Below are 20,959 nucleotides of genomic sequence, written 5' to 3'. Positions count from 1 at the left end.
AGCAAATTCTCTCCGGCCTGGAAAAAGACACCGTCTTGACCCTCCTGCCAGATATCACCTCCCTGAGCCAAAAGCAGTTCTCGGCAATGGCTAGAAGAATGGTTTTTTTTTTTTTTTTTTTTAAGGAACAAACACTGTTTTCCCCCCTACTCTTCCTTGGAAAAAGAGGAGCTGCTCTAACTAAAAGCCAGAGCCAAAAACATGACACGGGGAATTTCAACCCAAAGGGCTAAAATAGAAGTACAGTTATCGGACCCCAGTTTGGTTATTTATAAAGGAAAGTGTTGGGCAGTCTGAAATATCAGTGGTACTGTCTGCACTACCTGTACTAAGTTCAGTGAGTGTAGCTGAATTCTTGAGCGTGGGGTGTAGTTTTTATACGTTCAACGCCGGTCTGTCTGACTGCTGCAATAAACAGATCCACTGAGTTAGCCCTACAGTTAAAAGCCCTTTCCCTGGGTAACAATGCTTCATACTGAACTCTTTCTACCCTTGCTTATCCAGAATGATGTTGGGAGAGAATCTTTCTGCTGTTAGCTTTTCTAGACAGATGGCTCTGGGGATGTTTTCAGGTAGCACACAGTGATGCCTGCAAGTGGGCATCTCAGCAGAATGGTGGCATCAGAGATACCCAGCTCAGTATTTAGGCCACCACCTCTGTGGCTCCAGGTCCTGAAGAAGCAGCCTGGGTCTGGTTCTGAGTGCGTATTGAACTAAAGCAATCAGGGAATTATTTTCTGTTTGCTTGTCCGGGGCAGTGAAGACTTCGTGTCACCCTCTAGCAAGATTGTGGCTGTCCAAGTCTTAGCCTCTTGGCGTTAGTCTACCAGGAGGACTTAAAATGACAGCTGATGGTGACTCTGCTGCGGGACTTACTGGTACTCTGTCCCTCCTCACCCCCGCATTTTAGCCCCTACTCCTAGAGGGATTAGCGTGCTGTCCAGTGCTGGTGTGCATGTGTGTGCGTGCATGCGCGCGCACACAGGATCAAGGAGAATGTATCTGCTGCGTGGTGGCAGAGTTGTTGCTGCTTCGTAGTAGGAAAGAGGCCTGGGCAGAGCAGGTACATCCACATTGTATTTGGCACCAGCCTCATTTTCAGTGTCGCCTTGGAGCTGCCCAAACCCGGCCTTTTAAAACTAATGCTCTGGGGGAGGAGCGGGCATGCAAAGGACTTACATTTGGAGCGCTATGTGCCAGGTGCCTACCATTTCACATAGCCCGTGTTCTCGTTTGGGCTCCCTGCTGTGCTCCAGACAGTATTCTTAAGGCCTTTGTGTTGGTCTTTCAGGATGTTCTTACTGTGCTGTTCTGAAGCTTAATGACTTTGTTTGGATCAACCTCATAGATGTGCGAGGTGCTTCACAGACACGCACGAGCAACAACTCCCTGCCTGCAATCTTGCAATCTAGACCAAGCCCCAGAGGAACGAATGATAAAGGGGGTGGGGTGGAGGAGCTAATGAGTGAGTGCGGCTAAATCATGACGTGTTCGCTCTTCCCTCTCAACGTGACGTGTCTGGAATGAAGTCTGAAACCAGGAGCTTGGCAGGAGGATTTGAAAGGTTGTAAGGGCTGTCCTGTGCATAAGAGAGCATCTGAATAGGCAAGGCCAGGACGACTAGAGTAGTGTAGGATGAGATGTTGGATATGCAGGTCCTTGAAGGCAAGTTGTTGAGAGAAGACCTTCGCAGAGAGATGGACATACCAACTTCTTAGCATGACGCGCACACCCCAACAATAAGCATTGCAGTCTAATGCCATCTGTTTTGTTTGGAAGCTGAAATTTCATCCACTGCAGCATCCTCCTGTGATTCCCCACAAACCTTGTTCCTTCCTTCTTTGGTTACCCAAACCTTCTGTATATATTTAGTAAAAATAACTTCCTCCTGTAGGTCACCGAGCCCCACCAGCAAGGAGCGGCCATCGGTGTGTAGCCGATAACGCCAACCTGTACGTGTTTGGAGGGTATAACCCGGATTACGATGAGTCTGGAGGGCCAGAGAATGAAGACTACCCTCTCTTCAGGGAGCTTTGGCGATATAACTTTGCTACAGGCACATGGCATCAAATGGGCACCGAGGGTTACATGCCCAGAGAGCTAGCATCCATGTCACGTGAGTACTGTCTGTGAAGTCGGTTCTAGCAGAACGCCCTATTGCTGGGCGGGTCCATCTGTGGAAAGACAGCGTGTGTAACCAGAGCAGTGAGAGAGCTGTGCTGTGTGTGCGCTCTCCCACAGCCTTGCTGTGTCTTTGGTCAGTCGTCCTCTTTCAGAATGCTGATTAGGAAGTTGGCGGATGAGGTGAAAGTGCCGGCTGTCAGTCTAAAGCCACAGTAGAGATTCAGCGTGGACGACTTGAAGGGGCCTGACTTTTAGAGAACGGGTGTATAGTGCTTGCTGGAAATCAGCCCTTTCTTAAGTAAGGATGTTCAGTGTCAGATAATTGACTAATCAAATAGTGGATGCATTTTGCATCCACTATTTGATTAGTCGACAGGGCGGCTCTGCCTTTGAAGTGTAGCAACAGCCCTACAAAGGCGAAAGCACCACGTGGAGCCTGGGGTCCCGAGCTGATCCCGAGCTCCATGCAGCGCTGCTGCTTTGAAATGCCATGAGGAGCCTGACACCAGGCTCCCCGCGGCGTTTCAAAGCAACAGTGCTGCACAGAGCCTGGGGTCAGCTGGGAAGTTCCCAGCTGATCCTGGGCTCCACACGACACTGCCACTTTGAAATGCCACGTGCAGCCTGGGGACACCCCAGCTGGCCCTGAGTTGCACTTGGCTTTTCTAAGTGTCAGCACCTCGTGGAGCCCAAGGTCTGGCTCCAGTCTTCAAGTGGCGCTGCTGCTTTGAAGTACCCCTTCTTCTCCTCTCCCCCTGCTGCCTCTATTAGATAGAGGCAGCAAGGGGGAGGAAGCACTAGCCGACTAGTCCTTCACATCCCTATTCATAAGCATCCCAAATCCCTAGATGTCCTTGACAGTTTAGGCCCACATCCCCCTGGCATGCAGACACTTACCCTGTGCATGCACACCTGTCTCCTGCGCAGCTCTCCAAGATCTGCAGGTGACCAGCACTAACCGCAGAGTGTTCCGACTTCCCTAAAAGCCGCCGTGAACTGTTGGTTCTTTGTCCTCTCGGCAGAGACGCAACTGCGCAGTCCCTTTCCATTCTTCCGGAGCCGAACGTAACCCAACTCTCTGCTGCTTTCCCCTAGTTGTCTTGCATGGGAACAACCTCTTGGTATTTGGGGGCACCGGGATCCCGTTTGGGGAGAGCAACGGCAATGACGTCCATGTCTGCAATGTGAAGTACAAGCGATGGGCCCTGCTCAGCTGCCGAGGGAAGAAACCAAATCGAATATATGGACAGGTACCAAGTGTAACCGCGGAGAAGGGGGGGCAAAAGACAACCCTTACTGAGTAGTTTTCTCTTGGCCCAAATGGGTGGGGTGCAACTCTGCCCCAGTTGAGTTAGAAGCTATGCATGTGCTAAGCAATGTTCCCTCTAATCTTTTCCATCCATGTGAAGAATAAACTTATGTGCACCACCTGTAGAAACACAAAACCTAGCTGCGGGCGCTCTGCTAATCAGCTGGGTGACATTGGAATCTCTCCTGAGTGGTCGCACAAGCGCACAGCTTGCAGGGAATGCCAGCACTAAGCTACCTGCTTATTGTTTTATTTAGTGTCTTCCCCCTCCCCTTATATAGAGGTCTATAAAATCACGACGGGTGTGGAGAAAGTGAATAAGGAAAAGTTAGTTACTTATTCCCACAATATAAGAATGAGGGGTCACCAAATGAAATGAATAGGCAACAGGTTTAAAACAAAGAAAAGGAAGTTTTTCTTCACTCAGTGCACAGTCAACCAGTGGAACTCCTTGCTAGAGGATGTGGTGAAGACTAGGACTTTAACAGGGTTCAAATGAGAGCTAGATAGATTCATGGAGGTTAGGTCCATCAATGACTATTAGCCAGGATGGGTAGGAATGGCGTCCCTAGCCTCTGTCTGGAAATGGGTGACAGGAGAGGGATCACATGAGGATTACCTGATGTTCCCTCCCTCTGGGGCATCTGATATTGGCCACTGTCGGCAGACAGGACACTGGGTTAGATGAACGGTTGGTCTGACCCAGTGTGGCCGTTCTTTTGTTCCTTCCTTCTGCTTTTGGCTGTCATTTGAAGGTGGTGTCTACACTTAAAATGCTACAGCCGCATAACTGCAGCATTTAATTCGCTTGCTGTGGGGATGGGAGGGGTCTCCCGTTGCCTTAGGTCACCCACCTCCCCAGGAGGAGAGAGTGAAAGGTCAACAGAGAGAAATCTCACCTTTCTTCACGCACTGTGCTAACACATCCCTTCTAATAAGCCTGCTTGCTTGCTTTCCTTCTCTTCCAGGCGATGGCTATCATTAATGGCTCCTTATATGTTTTTGGAGGAACAACTGGTTACATTTATAGCACAGATCTACATAAATTAGACCTTAACACAAGGGAATGGATACAACTGAAACCCAACAACATGCACTGTGATATGCCAGAGGAGAGGTGAGAGACAGACGTTTTTATGTTTCCTGCGAGCTTTAGTTTATCCTAAGAAGCATATTGTGAAAGCAATCTTAGGAGAGACGCGATGTGGAAACCTGAACAGGCTCTCTGCTCTCATGGCAAACAGGTTTTCTCGAGAGCCTTGTGAGTATCGAACGTGCTGCACTTGAAAGTGGGAGAAGGTGAAAGAGCTAATGGACATGTTTAATTGTACTACAGGTTGAATCTCTCTAGTCCGGCACCCTCGGGACCTGACCGGTTCCAAACCAGAGAATTTTCTAGACCATGGAAGGTCAATATAGTCTAGCAGCTTTACCAACACTCCTGCTGCTTACTGGGCCGTCAAAAAAACATTTAGGGGTAAATTAGAGCTAAATAACACAGAACACTGCGAGCCAGGACTGGCAGTTGTGGACAACTGTATGGGACCTTGGGACACTTGGCCACGCCCATGGAAAGCAGACATCTGGCTAACTCAAATCATGCCAAACCACAGATGTTTCCGGATCAGAGATCTGAACTAGAGAGGTTCAACCTGTAGCCACATGTATGGATCCCATGAGAGCGGTAGCAAAAGCCTAAGTCTTGACACCCGAACTAGACTGAGAATACTAAAACAGATGCAGCTGGTGAAGTGTGGGGGAGGGCCGTCATCTGCATGTGATCCAACACTTCCATCGCTCATCTGATCCTGTACTGTGGTGTGGGAGATCAGAAGAAAGTCAAGCTGGTTTTGTGCAGTGCAGTGGTAACGATGCCTTATTTATTTCTCTCTGGGTTTGGGTTTGCTGTCTGGGTTGCTAGTGAAAGATCCCAGAGCACTCTAGTAACACTCCCACTGCTGGCGACTGCTTCAGAACAAGTGACTGAGGCCGTGTCTGCCTGAACCCTTGAACCGCTCAATCTAGTCATGTTGAGAGTAGCTTTGTGCTGGCGCACGGAGGAGTGATTAGCTGCTTGTGATGCTAAATGTACCTGGCTTTGCGCCCTCAGGTACAGACACGAAATCGCACATGATGGGCAGAGGATTTATATCTTGGGAGGTGGAACTTCCTGGACAGCTTATTCCTTGGATAAGGTAAAGAGATGGAAATAAATAAGTCTGTGCATCTGGCAATGTACGGGTTGAGACACAGCAGGGCACAATTGACACGTGCTCTTCGTCGCTCGCATGCCATCCTATCTTGACACAAAGTGATAAGAATTGGGATAAGCAGAAGAAAGGAGAGGAGCCCATTGTAAGTGTACTCCTGGGGAATTGGCACAATTCATGTCACGTGCAGATTTCTTTGCTTCCCTGCGGAAAAACAGCTTTCTTGAGGGGGAAGCAAAGGGAAGCCACAAGTGGTCATGCTCCCTGTCCTGGCAGCACAAGTGTGTCGTTTCGGGCCCTCGGAGCAGGCAGCAGGAGGGTAAATCACTGTGGGGGAGACACTGGTGCTGGACATGAACTATGGGGCAGGCCTGGCACTGGCCCTGTAGGAATTGGGTGCAGCCTCACTGCCAAGTCCACGTGCTGGGGGGCAGAGGGACTGCAGGCTGATCACCTACCTGTGCTGCCAGCGGCCTGTGCTCCCCGCTGCCGTACTGGAATTGCCACATTCATTTATCTACAACATTTGCAGAATTCCTCTTATGTTTGGTGCCGAATTCCCTCAGGTGTGAAAATGATGTTCTGCTAGAACATCATTCCAGAGGTACCAAGCGTGCCAAAATCAGAAGGCATTGACTGGAATCATTAAAAGGAATTAAAATATTGGAATTCAGATGTGTCTCTTAACACCCCCCGCTCCCCAATTTATACTCTGTTTCTAATGGTAAATGCTTTGTCTTGTCTGCTTTTTTGTGTGGAGGAAATAGGTTTTCGATGCCATTTCATAGACAGGAAGAGGACTCTAAACGAAGCTGCATTTTCCAAAACTTCATATTTGTCACAGTTGAAATGATTTTGTGCTCCATGTATTTCTTCCTTCCATTGCGGGACTCCATAATAGTTCAATCCAGTCTGAAAATACTGTCATGCTTCTGTGTTGTGACCGTGCTTTTCTGCCTGGATTTTCTGTGGGCAACATTTTGTGATCTCTTTGTGTCAAAACCAGGGTGAAAAGTTATTTATAGTGGCTTCATTCTTGACAGTGAAGATCTTTTCCTGATGCTCCAATATGTTGTGTGCCCTCAGTTCTTTCTCACAGCCGTGGAGCTGATTGGGTGTTAAGCACCAGAGCAGTATTGAGTCTTGTACCAGTAGCTGCCTCTCCCTATAAATTATGGCTAATGTGTCATCTTTGTCCTTCTTAAGATCCATGCATATAACCTTGAAACAAACACCTGGGAGGAAATTGCAACGAGACCCCATAAGAAAATAGGTAAGTTTGGAATTGCAGATCTCTGACTCTTTTATGTAGCTTGGGAGATAGGGAAGATTGCCTTCAAATAGCAGATGGCATTGAATTTTCAAGGGCTTTTGTAATGCTGCTGTGTCTGAACATGTCTGCTGTTCCTAGCCCTGCTCACTTCAGCTATGTCTACCCTGCGGAGCTATTTTGGGATACCGGAAGTATCCTGAAATAGCTATTCCGTGTCTATTGGAGCAGCCCGTTATTTCAAAATAGATTTCGGCTTATTCCAATGTCCTAGTAACCCTCGTTCCATGAGGGTTAAGGGGCATTTTGGAATAGCGAGTTATTTCGAAATTTGGTGCTGTGTAGACAGTTATTTTGTAATAAGCTTTGCAATCTGCAGGAGCGGCCCTAGATGAGCTGCCGGCAACTGGCGCTGTAGGCGAAATGCGCTATCAGCGCCCCCGCCTCCAAACCCCTCAATGGCTGTTTAATTTGGTGCCCTAAGTGACCACCTTGTTCACGCCTATGGACAGGCCGCCACTGGCAATCTGTGTAGCACAAATTGCATAGCTTATTTCGAGGGAAGGGTGCAGTGTAGATACACCCTTCTTTACACCAGCAGCTGGAATAAATCTGTCTGGAACCCTGTTAGTTTACTAACTGGTAGGGTTGAGACAGTCAGTCTGGCTTGTCATTTCCGGGAAAAGTCATTCCACCACTTCCTGAGTCACCCAGGCCCCTTAAGCTTACAGAGCCCTGACACCTGTCATCTGTAACCCAGAGTTCGGAGTGGCAGGTGGGGGGCTGTGAGATCTTCTCCCCGTCCCTGCAAAGTGGATTAGACTCGCATTAACCATATTGGCCCTTGGGAGGGCGGGGGGTGTCACTATTGCTGAAACCTGAGAAGTAGAGAATATGGAAACTATTAAATAGAACTGTTAAATTAGCAATTTGGCAGCAATGTGGTGGGGATCTTAAAAGAAGGGGGGGGGGTGTCATTTCTGTACCAATAATGAACTGGCTTATATCTGTGTGACACGTGGCCAAGCTGTTAAGTGGCACGTAGGTTTCTCAGTTTGATGTTCATGACCCAGATCTTTTTGCAGGTTTCCCAGCAGCCAGAAGATGCCACAGTTGTGTACAAATAAAAAATGGTAAGAATAGCAATTGATCTGCGCTGATGCGTCAAGTACACTTAGCGAGCTTGCCCCAGCAGGGTAAGAAATGGGATGGTCTGGTCCCTGTAATGTGGTGAATGCTGTCTCTGATCCTACAGCAGACCCTCAAAGAAAAGCAGGGATGTGTGTGTGTGTGTGAGAGAAACAGAAGGCCCAAGCCAGCATGATGCTTGCCATCCTCTATGGGTTTGAGGACACGGCACTTCATGGGAATGTCTGACTCCACAGTATATCAGAAACCTTAAGTTTCGGTATCTGTGAAGTGTCACCAGCAGAAGGCGATGATACACATGGTAACTAATGTGTCTTGAGTACCTCTTCTTGTGCTCAGTGGAGCCAGTTGGATGGAGCTTAAGAAGTGTCTCTTGCTACTAGGGATGTTAAATTTCGATTAATCAGCTAATTGAGTAGTCGGGGAAGGGCTCGCTGTCCCTACTGCGCCTCTGCCTTTTACATGTAGTAAGACCTTGTGGCTTAAGGGATTGAGTTGGGTTGCCTGCCTACCTGGCTCCCACTACATTCAGGACTCCCCTAAAGTTGGGTCTCAGCAGGAAGTTGGGACCCCCCCATGGCCAGGGGCTGCTGCTGGAGCAGCCTCCATTACTCCCTTCTATTGGAAGCAGTGGGGACAGAGACAGTGGTGAGCAGAACCGGCTTTTAAGCCAGCTCCCCCCAGCAATAACTCCTGCTCCCCCCCCCCCCCCCCGCCGCCTTTGCTGCCTCTGATACAGAGGCAGTGGAGGGGGAGGGAAGGGGGAGGCAGGAGGAATGCAAATAGTCAACTAATCGGCTACTCTCCCACCCCTAGCAGCCACACAAGCTGGTTAAGACCTAACTCGCATGCAGCTCCTGAAGACACTAAACGGTGACTCTCAACTTCCAGCTCTTTCAGCTGAGGCTTCCATGCTAAAGGAGATGGCAGCCTCATCAGACCAAACCACGAGTAATCTGGTCTCAGCTTGATCTTAAGACTTTTTTGTTTTGTTTTTAAAGCAGCAGCCCTTGAGCACGGGCAATACACGGATTTCTCCAGCAGGGCCGATTCTGTCTGCATCTCGCAGCAGTTACTTACATGAAAATTGCCATCTGGGTGTTGTGGGCAGGGAGGTGATCTGTGCATGAGTGAATGGGAGGGGGGTGTTCACATTATCTGAGGCTCTGCTCCCTGCCGTGGTTGTTCTGAGAAGCGCTTCTCTAGATCTCACTTGGACTGCAAAGCGGACTGGCCGGGGCCCATCATCCTGCTCGATTGGCTTCTAAGCACCGGGCGCTGGTTTTCCCCTTTCCCTAGATGTGTTTGTCTGTGGCGGATACGACGGAGAAGTGATCTTGGGAGACCTCTGGAAGCTAAATCTTCAAACTTTCCAGTGGGCGAAGCTACCAGCGGTCATGCCGGAGCCGGTTTATTTTCACTGTGCTGCTGTCACACCAGTAAGTGGCTGTTGTCTGTCTCTTCCCTATGTGCCTTGCTAGGCACAGCTTCATTCATTCACTCACTCGCTCATTCTGACTGGTACGTGGCTCTGAAATGTACATTCCCAGACCAGAGGTGACTGTTGCAAGCATCTAGTCTGATTTCTTGTATAAAACACAGGCCAGAGCACTTTCCCAGCGTAATTCCTAGAGCAGAGCCCTTAGAAAAAAGCCTATCTTGATTGAAAAAGAGCTAGTGATGGCGAATCCCCCGCAGTCCTTGCTGCTGTGGTTAGTTCCTCTTCCAGTTAAAAATGGACACCTTTAGGGTACGTCTACACATCACCACGATTTTAGGATACTGAAGGTATCCCAAAATAGCTCCCCCACATCTACACAAGCCACCCGTTACTTTGAAATATTTTTTTAAATAACGGGTGTGCTATTTCACCATCATAAACCTCGTTCCATGCAGGATAAGGGATGGCTCGAAATAGCGCATTGTTTTGAAATTTGGTGCTGTGTAGCCACGCCAAATTTCAAAATAAGCTATTTCAAAATAGATTCAAAATAAGAGATAATTTGCGGGGGGCAAATTGCGTCTCTGATTTTGAGTTTAGGGTGCTGTGTAGACGCACCCTCATTTCCGCTCTCACCGTGTCTAGTCTCTTCTTCCAGACATTGGTGCATGTTATGCCTTTTGCCACTAGATGGAAGAGCCCACTGTCAAATGTGTTTCCCATGTAGGTATTTCCAGACTGCGGCAAAGTCAGACTGTAGCCTGGCAGGATTCTCGCTTACGTAGCCATCGGCGTCAGTAAAGAACGTTTTCGTTGGGCAGCCAGGGGGGCTCTGCACATTGTCCCTCCCCCAGTGCCGACTCTTTAGCTCCCATTGGCTGGGCACCACAACCAATGGGAGCTGCAGGGGCGGCCCCTGCAGATGGGGCAGTGCTCGGAGCAGCCTATGGGGGACATACCACTGCTTTTGGGAGCTGACGGGGAGCCTAAGGGCTGAGTTCCTGCCTCTGGAACAGGAATTGCCGAGTCCAGTGGTCTCTGGTGGCCACAGCATCTGGGATGCCGTCCTTCCAGAAAGCAGCACTGCTGTGCCCTCGTCTTCAGACTGCTTTAGCCCAAAGGAATGGTTCTTACAGGAACCCTTGTCACCTAGCTCAAGGAAAAACCAGCCTACTGCTAGGGATTTGCCCCTCTGAGGGATTGCAGGGAGTCCATGGTCAGCCGGGTGCCCAGATGTCTTGAGGGGATGCTCACCTGGGTAAGCATCAGAAAGCAATCTCCAAGCCTGCTGGGCAGTGCAGGAGTAGGAATCCTGGTGGGTCAGTCATGGGAGCTGTTCCCAACTAGCTACTGCATAAGGAGGACTTGGCATCCTTTTAAATCGGAGCTTCTCAAACTGTGGGTTCAGACCTCAGAGTGGGTCGCCAGCCTGTTTTTAATGGGTTCACGGGGCTGGCTTAGACTTCCTGGGGGGAGGGCGGCTGAGGTTAACAGGCCCTCTGCTCTCTGGACTTCTGGCTTTTCTAACCCGTCGCTGTGTTTGTACAGTTCTCTTACATGCCTGACCCTTCTAGCTCGCCCCTCTCGCCAGCAGACATTGGTTCAGTAAAAGATAATTGGCTCCCCACCCCCTCAGCTTTGCCTTTGGCTTGTCCGTTGTAGGCCTGGTCCTGAGTCTTAGCCATAAATCCAAGTGGCTTGAGTGCAGAGGTGGGCAAAGGTCCGGCCTGTCAGACCTTGAAATCTGGCCTTCGAGCTTGGGCCAGAGAGCTGGGTTGGGAGCTTGCCCTGCTCTGTGGCTCCCAGAAGCAGTGACATGTCCCTCCTCCAGCTCCTATGCCTGAGGCAGCCTGGGGGCTCTGCACATTGTCCCACTCCAAGTGCCAGCTTTATGGCTCCCATTGGCTGGGGACCACGGCCAATGGGAGCTGCAGGGGTAGCACCTGTGGATGGGGTGGTGCGCAGAGGCCTGGCTGCGCATCTGGGTAGGAGCGCGACCAGAGGGAGAGGAGGGGAATGCCGTAGCTTCTGGGAGCTGCACCCCTGAGGGCCCCCCACCCGCCCCTATGTGCTCCCCCCAGTCGAGCTCCTACCCAGAAGCGCAGCCAGGCAGCTCCCCTGCGCACCCCTGCAGCTCCCATTGGTCGTGGTCCCCAGCCAATGGGAGCCTCAATCCCTTGCCCTGGCTCTGGTTCCCCTCCTGCCCAGCTCTAGCCAGAGCCCTCACCTGCTCCAGCATCCCCTCCTGCACGCCAGCCCCAATGTCATTAGCATTCATGGCCCGACGTTCAGTTTCTATGATGTGGCCCTCAGGCCCCGAAGCTAACCCGCCCCATTCTAGTAGGACATTTGGGAATGATTGCGGGAATAGGCTCCCCTTAAGGTAAGCTGCCAAGCCGCGCTTTCTGATGGCTCTCTCATGGCGTTGCTGTTCTGTGGCCGCAGCAGCGGTGTCCAGACCTGGCCTGGCACAGGGTCGGTTGTGCTCCCTCTGCTGGCTGATCAGCAGCAGAACATGTGAACTTTACATCCAAAAGTGTCCTTAATTGTACAGAGCAAACAGAAATATAGGGCTGGAAGGGCCCACGGGAGGTCACCTACTCCAGCCGTGGCCAACCCCTGGATCGTGAGCCGCATGCAACTCTTCCCCTCCCCCTCCTCACCTGTGGCTCATAAAGCTGCCCCCACATCCCCAAAAACGGTCCCCTCCTCCTGGCTCTCTGTGCTGACCTGGGCAGGGGAGCCGTCCGACGCAGCCATTAAAGATGGTGTTGGCTGGCGGGAGCCTGATGTGGCCAAAAAGCCTCTAAATGGGTTTTCTTAAAGGGGCAGCACACGGCACACAGTCACTGTACAGACGCACACTGTGTCTCTGGTTCGCTCTCTCTCACACGGCACACAGTCACTGTACAGACGCACACTGTGTCTCTGGCTCTCGCTCTCTCTCTCACACGGCACACAGTCACTGTACAGACGCACACTGTGTCTCTGGCTCTCGCTCTCTCTCTCACACGGCACACAGTCACTGTACAGACGCACACTGTGTCTCTGGCTCTCTCTCGCTCTCTCACACGGCACACAGTCACTGTACAGACGCACACTGTGTCTCTGGCTCTCGCTCTCTCTCTCACACGGCACACAGTCACTGTACAGACGCACACTGTGTCTCTGGCTCTCTCTCGCTCTCTCACACGGCACACAGTCACTGTACAGACGCACACTGTGTCTCTGGCTCTCGCTCTCTCTCTCACACGGCACACAGTCACTGTACAGACGCATACTGTGTCTCTGGCGCTCTCTCTCTCTCACACGGCACACAGTCACTGTACAGACGCACACTGTGTCTCTGGCGCTCTCTCTCTCTCTCACGGCACACAGTCACTGTACAGTCGCACACTGTGTCTCTGGCGCTCTGTCTCTCACGGCACACAGTCACTGTACAGACGCACACTGTGTCTCTGGCTCTCTCTCTCTCTCACACGGCACACAGTCACTGTACAGATGCACACTGTGTCTCTGTCTCTCTCTCTCACACGGCACACAGTCACTCTACAGACGCACACTGTGTCTCTGGCTCTCTCTCTGACGGCACACAGTCACTGTACAGATGCACACTGTGTCTCTGGCTCTGTCTCTCAGACGGCACACAGTCACTCTACAGACGCACACTGTGTCTCTGGCTCTCTCTCTCGCACGGCACACAGTCACTGTACAGATGCACACTGTGTCTCTGGCTCTCTCTCTCACATGGCACACAGTCACTGTACAGACGCACACTGTGTCTCTGGCTCTCTCTCTGACGGCACACAGTCACTGTACAGACGCACACTGTGTCTCTGGCTCTCTCTCTGACGGCACACAGTCACTGTACAGATGCACACTGCGTCTCTGGCTCTGTCTCTCACGGCACACAGTCACTCTACAGACGCACACTGTGTCTCTGTCTCTGTCTCTCTCTCTCACACGGCACACAGTCACTGTACAGATGCACACTGTCTCTGGCTCTCTCTCTCTCTCTCTCTCTCTCTCTCTCTCTCACACGGCACAGTCACTGTACAGACGCACACTGTGTCTCTGGCTCTGTGTCTCTCTCACACGGCACACAGTCACTGTACAGATGCACACTGTGTCTCTGGCTCTGTGTGTCTCTCACACGGCACACAGTCACTGTACAGATGCACACTGTGTCTCTGGCGCTGTGTCTCTCTCTCTCTCTCTCTCTCTCTCTCTCACACGGCACACAGTCACTGTACAGACGCACACTGTGTCTCTGGCTCTGGCTCTCTCTCACACGGCACACAGTCACTGTACAGACGCACACTGTGTCTCTGGCTCTCTCACATACACTCCCAGTCTCTGTGCTGCACAATCGCACACACAATCTGTGTAAATCTGTGTGACATTCACTTGCATGAGAGCCTCTGTCACACACATACACACTCTATCTAGCTCCCTGGTGCCCAGCTCCTTCTGCGTGGGGTCCTGTCCCTCCCACCTGGGCCCAGAGCCAGCCCCTGGTGACTTCCTAAAATTGATGGAGTGCCCCCTCCTGCAAAAATTATTGCCCACCCCGACCTAGACCGTCCCAGAAAGGTCTGTGTTCAACCTGTTCTTGAAAACCTCCAACAGTGGGTATTCCACAGCCTCTAGTGCTTACCTAGTCAGATAGTTGACATGTTTTTCCCCATTCATCCTTGCTAAGTTCCCGCCAAGCTACGCAGCAGCCTCGCAAGGGCTGTGCAGGTGCTCTCGGTGGGAGTAGCTCCTCTTCCCTAGCCCCGGCTCCCAAGCTGCTGCGGCCCTGGGGAGGTGCCTCTCCCGCAGGTGCTGCTGTGGGGAAAGAGAGTTGGGAGGAGTCCTCTCTCCCTGCCACAGCCAGCACCTCAAACCCCTCATCTACAGCCCCCCCTGAGAGCCTGCCCCCCAGCACCCCAGTCCTCTGCCTGAGCCCCCTCCCACACTCCGACCCCCTGAGTCCCACCCCATCTCTGTATGGGTGCACACACCATTCTTTCTGCGCCCGCCTGGGGAAATGAGGGGGACCATTGCTGCCTTGCTTCACTGAGGCCACTGCTGCCTGTCCAGATGCTCGGTTCTCTCCACACGGAGCGGGCGGGGTTTGTCTGCGACGGGCCGGAGCGTCCGAAGTGTCCCGCCGCACCCAGTGCCTGGCGCGCTGCGTTCCGTGCGCCAGCGTGAGTAACGCTCCCTCTTGTCCTGTTTCCGCCCAGGCTGGCTGCATGTACGTCCACGGAGGGGTGGTCAACATCCACGAAAACAAACGGACTGGCTCCTTATTTAAGATGTGGCTGGTAGTCCCCAGCCTCCTGGAACTGGCCTGGGAGAAGCTGCTGGGATTCTTCCCTCATCTAACAACTCTCTCCAGATCGCAGCTTTTGCGCCTGGGCCTCACACAGGGACTCATTGAGCGATTGAAATGAGAGCTCCTTGCTGTCCTCTCCCTGTCCTAAAAGCACTAAAAAGACCCCCTGCCCCTTACGGATGCCGCTGCGGAGGAGAGGGGAGAACCCGGCGCGCAGCGCCTTACTCAGCAGATACAGCCCATGCCTTTCTGTGAATGTTTATGGAAATCAGATTTTTATTTATGGATCTCTACAAATACATTAGGCAGGAACTAAGATGCTGTTCAGAACTTGTTCATCACGGACAGCCACCAGCCTTTGTTTGCACGTGCCGGTAGCCTAATAAATTTGAGGGAGGGGCTTAGACATTGCGGCAGCTCCTGCTGACACACGGTGTTTAACTTATTGCTTCTAAAGGTGCATTTAACTCATTAGAAGATGCCCACGGCAGCCATTCAGCCACCTGTTGGACTGAAAGTTCCCCTTGGTGCCCAGCTGCATCCATGCTCTGAATGCCACAGTTGGCCCTGCCTCTGTATAGCTTTCACTGCCTGACGACTTGTGTGTGTGGTGGGCATACGAGCGTTGTCTTTGAGTTCTGGGAGGTGGCTGGGATGTGGCAGTAGCCGGTGAAAACGGCACAGGCCTTCTGAAACGTTGCTGCAGCACGCGGTGGTTTCAAGCGACAGTGTCACTGTTCCTTCCCTTTTCATATTGAAATGTCTGCCTGGAAGAGTGGTTACAAAATGGCCGCATACAGACTACTGTGTAGTTTTCTCTGAACAGGTGGTGGGAAGGAGCAGTGTGGTACTCGGAATCTTCTCCTTCCTGCCCTTGTAGCACTCTGAAAAAGCTGATAGAGGAAACGTACTATATCGATTTTAAAGCTGTCTGTAACCTTACGTATGTCATGCCCTCCATAATTCAGGGTCTTGCCCACCTGTGTCCCCTCCACCCACGCATAACTTTTTAGCTTGTTCCATGAGTCTGTTCCCCCCCCCCCCCCTCAGCCAGTGGAATTTTCTCTGGATTGCCTGTCCAATGCTTTGTTTTATTCCTTTTCTGTCTGGCTTTTTTTAACTTCTGTGAACCGATCCTTCCTCCCAAAATTAATGGCTTGTTTTTCACAGGAAACACCATGTGTTGTAAAACGTGGGGGAGAGGAATGGTTTGTCTCTTGGGGTACGTCTAGATTACATGCCTCTGTCGCCAGAGGCATGTAGATTAGGCTACCCGACATAGGAAAATGAAGCGGCGATTTAAATAATTGCCGCTTCATTTAAATTTAAATGGCTGCCGCGCTGTGCCGATCAGCTGTTTGTCGGCACAGCGTGGTAGTCTGGACGTGCGGGGGTCGACATCAAAGGCATTTGTCGACCTCCCAGGTAAACCTCATCCCAGGAGGCATACCTGGGAGGTCGACAAATGCCTTTGATGTCGACCCCTGCGCATCCAGACTACCACGGTGTGCCGACAAACAGCTGATCGGCACAGCGCGGCAGCCATTTAAATTTAAATGAAGCAGCGATTATTTAAATCGCCGCTTCATTTACCTATGTCTGGTAGCCTAATCTACATGCCTCTGGCGACAGAGGCATGTGGTCTAGATGTACCCTTGGTGGGGAGAGGAATGGTTTGTCTCGTATTTGCTGTGAACACGGTTTGCCTTTCTACAGAAGCGGGAAGGGAGAAATGTTGACTTCTTTCTCTTCATGCTCCATGTCACTGTGAAACCAGCTCTAGTGAATGTACACAACTGGCCATCAAATGTGGAGCAACTTTGCGAAGACGTTGGGTTTGATCAAAACAATTGGATTTCTCAGACCATTTTTTGTTAAGTGCCTTTTTTAGTAGCTTTCCCAAATAACTTTCCCCCTCCAGTATCTTAACTCCAATATTAGAGTCTGCTTTTCTTTTAAGAGGTTGCAGTAGCGTTAAATACATCCCAGCAGCAAAACCCACAAGACTTACCTGAAGGCTGATGAATCTCTACAGCTACTGTTTTGTTCCCAGCTCCGCTGCTCACAGTCTACCCAATCGCGCTCGTGTTGGAGGACTTCCACAGTTTCCTTTGCAGATTCCCCCACCCCATCAATTTGGGTCCGTATTTCACTATAATTTAGCTTTCTTTCCTGGATTCGGTGGAATAAAGGATGTGGGAGCTTGTCAAATGTAAACATCTTTCAGTGCCTTGTAATTCAAACCCTGCTTGTTTGTTGTGTGATTTTTAATGCTGTTAATTGTGTCGTCTTGGGCCCCTTAAGTGTTGTTTAGCAGGAGTCAATCAGCCGCAAGGAAAAACTAGATGTCTTCTGAGCCTGCAGGATGGCTGCCGATATCCACACAGAGACCTGCTTAAGACCTCCTGCATTGTTTCTCCTGAAGCCTAGCATCACGGGATGGCCAGTGTGTTGGCCTCTCGGTCTCCAAGGTTTGTTCTAGTCTCATCCGTCTTCAGAGGAGGACCCTATGGCAGAAGGTCTCTGTGCCTGGATGTTTCACTTCACTTTCTGTCCTCTCTCTGGTACTAGTCTGAGCGGCAGCGGCTGAAGCGTCCACCTGCTGGCATTGCTGCATGCCGCTGTCTGACCTGAGCACCGGGTGGAGCCGGATGTCCGGGATCAGTGGACAGACCATCCCATCAGTATCTAGCCGTACAGGTGGCTGTTTGTAGCCCTCCTTCTTAAGATGTCTAGCTGGTGAGCCCTCAGCTCCTGGGCTTGCAGGCCCTGTTCAGAGACTGAGGCTGCAGTACAGGAGAGCTCCCCCAGATGTGTGAAGCTCTTCTCCTAGCTCCACTTCCAGAAAATACTCCGGAGGACTGACTCGATGCTTCCCTCTCTCTGAGCTGGTCCCTTTGGCCTTATTCTGGTGGCTCCCCTCTGCCCTTGCAAAGATTCCACAGCTGCACCAAGCCTTAGGGTCTCCCGTTGGACCAGGAACATCGTGTAGCACAAGCAAGCGCGGGCTCTTCCTTCCCGTGTCTCCAGTGTGCGTTAGCCTGGTGCGTGCGCCCATTCTTCCAGCAATCCCGAAGGCAGCGGTAAAAGGGCTGGAGGGGACCTGTGTGCTCGCACGCGCCTGCTCTACACACGCAGGTCTCTTGTCCACTTGACGGGCTCTGCGTTACGTTGGCCTTCTGAAGGATGCTCGTGATGCGACTTGCCTTGCTCATGCTGTTCCCGGCTCGGGAGGCAACACAAGCTCATCCCTGCCTCTTGCAGTCTTCGTAATGGACTTTCACTCCTGCAGAGTCCTATTGCCGGTCTCTAAGTGCCAGTCAAGGTGGCTGGCCTCCGTGCTGTTTGGTGAGGCTAGGCTAGGTCCCTGTGCACCTTGAAACTTGGGCTCATGTTTGCTTTACCTCTTCTACATTAGCACCTAGAGCTACAGCTAAGCATCCTCCCCTCCCAGTGACTTCCAGGGAAGTTGGATCCTGCTATGAACATCAAGAATCAAGCTCATTTCAGCCTGTCCATCATAGACTGATGGTTTCTCCGCATCACCTGATGCCTCGAAGTGAAGTGAGGCAACAACCATCCTCCACTTGGACACGAGTCTCCTCTGAGCTGCAGAAATTGGAGATCCGTGGTAGGACTGTCCTTTCCTGTGGGCTTTGAAAGGGATTGTAAATAGAAATACTCTGTATGGCTGCTGGGGTTTTGGATCCGAAGGGAAAGGATTATGCCAAGTTACTTAATCTGCCGGATCGAAGATTTGAAGTGTGGCAAAACTAGCTACAGTCTGCAGAGAAACCTTGTTTCCTCGTAATGTTCCAACCACAGTTATTTTACTATTTCAAAACGAGCAGCTTCAGCTACATTTTCTTTTTCCTCTTATTGGTGTTTGTCAGTAGAAAAAACCTCCTTTTCCATGGGCCTGTAACTCAACGGAACAGGGTCTCTTCCCACCTTCCATGCCTCATCTGCAAACTAAGTCTGTAAAGTTTGCCTGCCTGCCTGCACAGTCTTGGAAGTCTTGTACTTTGTAACCACAGATCCATAGTTCTTACCTCTCCAGGGTGCTGTTCCCCTGCACTCACTGTGCTTCAGAGTGCTGCCTGAAACAGCTGACTCCATTCTGGGACAATTACAGACTCTCTATTTAGCTGCCAAGCTGAGAGTTCAAGAACTCTCACCCCTTCCCAAAGACTGTTTTGCTCTCTGTTGTGCTTCTGAGGCCATGCTTGTTTGCACCAGGGCTTTCTGGTGCAGCTGGAAGAGATGCATAATAAAATCCGTCATTTTTCTCTGCAGTATGAACTTTGTAACACTAGCAAACCTCTTGGTACCAACCCTGTGAACGTCTGGACCACGCACGGGAGTTCTCTAGAGCCTGTAAAAGGGTTAGTGGCTTTGTACTGAGGGTGGAGAAATTCCTGCCACTAAACTCTCCATATCTCAATAAAGAAGAGATCTCAGCTTCCGCTTCCAATTTTCCGGTTTGCTGCTCGTGGGGTATAGAGTGGTTAATTCAATCTCAAGTAGATGTCAGTCAGTTATATTCTTTCTACATGTCAGAGGAGCCAATAACCCACTTAATTGTTTGACTCTGCCATTGCTTAAAGAAACAGGAATGTAAGTGTTGCAGTCTTTCTCCCCTGACCCCAAATGGTGCAGAGCTTCCCCCAGCTAACAGCATGAGTGGCGGTTAGCACTCGGCACCTCTGGACGCAAGCCCCTTCTTGGCTTTTCCTTGAGCAAATAGGAATGAGTAATGGTTGTAGGGTTTGGTCTCCTGTGAGTAACTAAACTAACTCTCCCAAGTGGTGACGGTAGAGTGACCATCTGGTGATTTTCTCATAGCTGTGCTGTGACCCTGACGGGAGGGAAATACCGAGGGGTGCTGTCATGTGGATGGCTCTTCCAGGAGTGGTGTTTGAAACCTGGAGAGTGGCTCTGTTGTTTACAGGTTGACTAGCCGGTACTGCCCTGCTGTAGGCAGCCTGTGCCTCAGCTTTCTGCCCAGAGAAACCCGCCCGGTGACAGCCCTGAAGAGGGTTGGGCAAACACATTCCGCTAGGAGGGGATGGCTATGACAATCCAAACGCTCTTCCCTGCACCACACGCTGCCAGCCAACCAAGGATGCTGGAGGCTCACGCCCGCTGCTCCTCTCCCCATGTTTCCACAATGTGCTGGCCCTAAATCTGTTGCAATCGAATGTCCTGAGTCCTCAGTGCCCAGCTGCCTCTCCGCGGCACTTCGTTTATTGCTCCTTTAACATGGTGACTAACTCTCGTGGCTGAAGGGGAACCACCAGCTAATCCGGTTGCCATGATTTTTACCCAGTCTTATGCTTTGTAACCCTCTACTGTTGTTTTCCATCCCCACCCTGGTCATCGAAGGCCAGCAGCAGCAGCCAGTGCTAGATGCTGCTAGACCCAAGGGGCATGTTCTCGTGGTGTTTGGAATGGATGCAGAGTCCAGTGTGAAGTTATTCTCGCTCTAGGGATGTGGGGGGTGGGGGTGGAAGTGGGCTGTGTTCATGCAGTTTATTTGGTGCTGAGGAATGAACTGGTGCCCTCTTCCCAGCTGGGGAGCGTGGGGCCAGCCCCTGTGTTAGCCTGGCATTAAGTCAGTGCATCCCAGCCCTGTCCGTGTATTATTTAGTGTGGGAGTCTGCTGTGCATGCAGCTAATGGGTGGTCATTCCTTACTTCCCTCCGTGCTGCAGTATGGAGTCGTGCTGGGTCGGCGGGAGGGCGAAGGGGTGACCAAAAGATGTACTTGCCTGTATTTATAGACCTTGTCAGTGTTTTGCTATTTGTTTTCTTTTTTAAGATCCAATAAAAACACCCCTGTCCCCATCACATGCTTCGTTCCTTAACGTCCCCTGTGCTGCTGGTGTTTGCCATTTCTGTTGGCTCTGTGTCTACCCGTGCCATGTTCAGCTCACTTCGCAGCAAGGGGCCCGTCGTGGCTGTGTGTGGGGAGAAGGGGTGGATTCTATACCCATGTCTTCCAAAGATACCGTAAAAGCACTTTTTTAATCCAAGGATCTAAGCACAAAACTCTTAGGAGTAGGGGCAGCGCTGGTTGCAATGTAGGTGTTCGAAGGCAGCTCTGACAGCTGTTTCGCATGCCCCAACGTCTG

The 20,959-nt window shown here is 51.1% G+C and overlaps 1 protein-coding gene and 1 long non-coding RNA gene across 4 annotated transcripts in view; both read left to right on the top strand.

Moving 5' to 3' along the window:
- KLHDC10 (kelch domain containing 10) overlaps window positions 1-15,867 on the top strand; it is a 33,417-nt gene extending 17,550 nt beyond the window's left edge. For all 3 annotated transcript variants that reach the window (XM_075925337.2, XM_075925346.2, XM_075925352.2), the window contains 8 exons: window positions 1,895-2,116; window positions 3,220-3,374; window positions 4,402-4,550; window positions 5,544-5,628; window positions 6,850-6,916; window positions 7,999-8,046; window positions 9,362-9,501; window positions 14,735-15,867. In XM_075925337.2, the coding sequence (XP_075781452.2) occupies window positions 1,895-2,116; window positions 3,220-3,374; window positions 4,402-4,550; window positions 5,544-5,628; window positions 6,850-6,916; window positions 7,999-8,046; window positions 9,362-9,501; window positions 14,735-14,944 (1,076 nt within the window). In that variant the 3' untranslated portion in view covers window positions 14,945-15,867. The remainder of the gene's footprint in view (window positions 1-1,894; window positions 2,117-3,219; window positions 3,375-4,401; window positions 4,551-5,543; window positions 5,629-6,849; window positions 6,917-7,998; window positions 8,047-9,361; window positions 9,502-14,734) is intronic.
- A 532-nt stretch (window positions 15,868-16,399) lies between these two features.
- On the top strand, window positions 16,400-20,673 carry LOC142828035 (uncharacterized). Its single transcript, XR_012902953.2, has 2 exons — window positions 16,400-17,297; window positions 17,398-20,673. It is a non-coding gene; the product is annotated as an uncharacterized LOC142828035 (long non-coding RNA).
- Window positions 20,674-20,959: the final 286 nt, after the last annotated feature.

This window comes from Pelodiscus sinensis, chromosome 1 (assembly GCF_052426305.1).
Source record: "Pelodiscus sinensis isolate ZL-2025 chromosome 1, ASM5242630v1, whole genome shotgun sequence".
Lineage (NCBI taxonomy): Eukaryota > Metazoa > Chordata > Testudines > Trionychidae > Pelodiscus > Pelodiscus sinensis.
The sequence above is the reverse complement of the archived record's forward strand: the minus strand, read 5'-3'. Positions and strand labels throughout refer to the sequence as shown.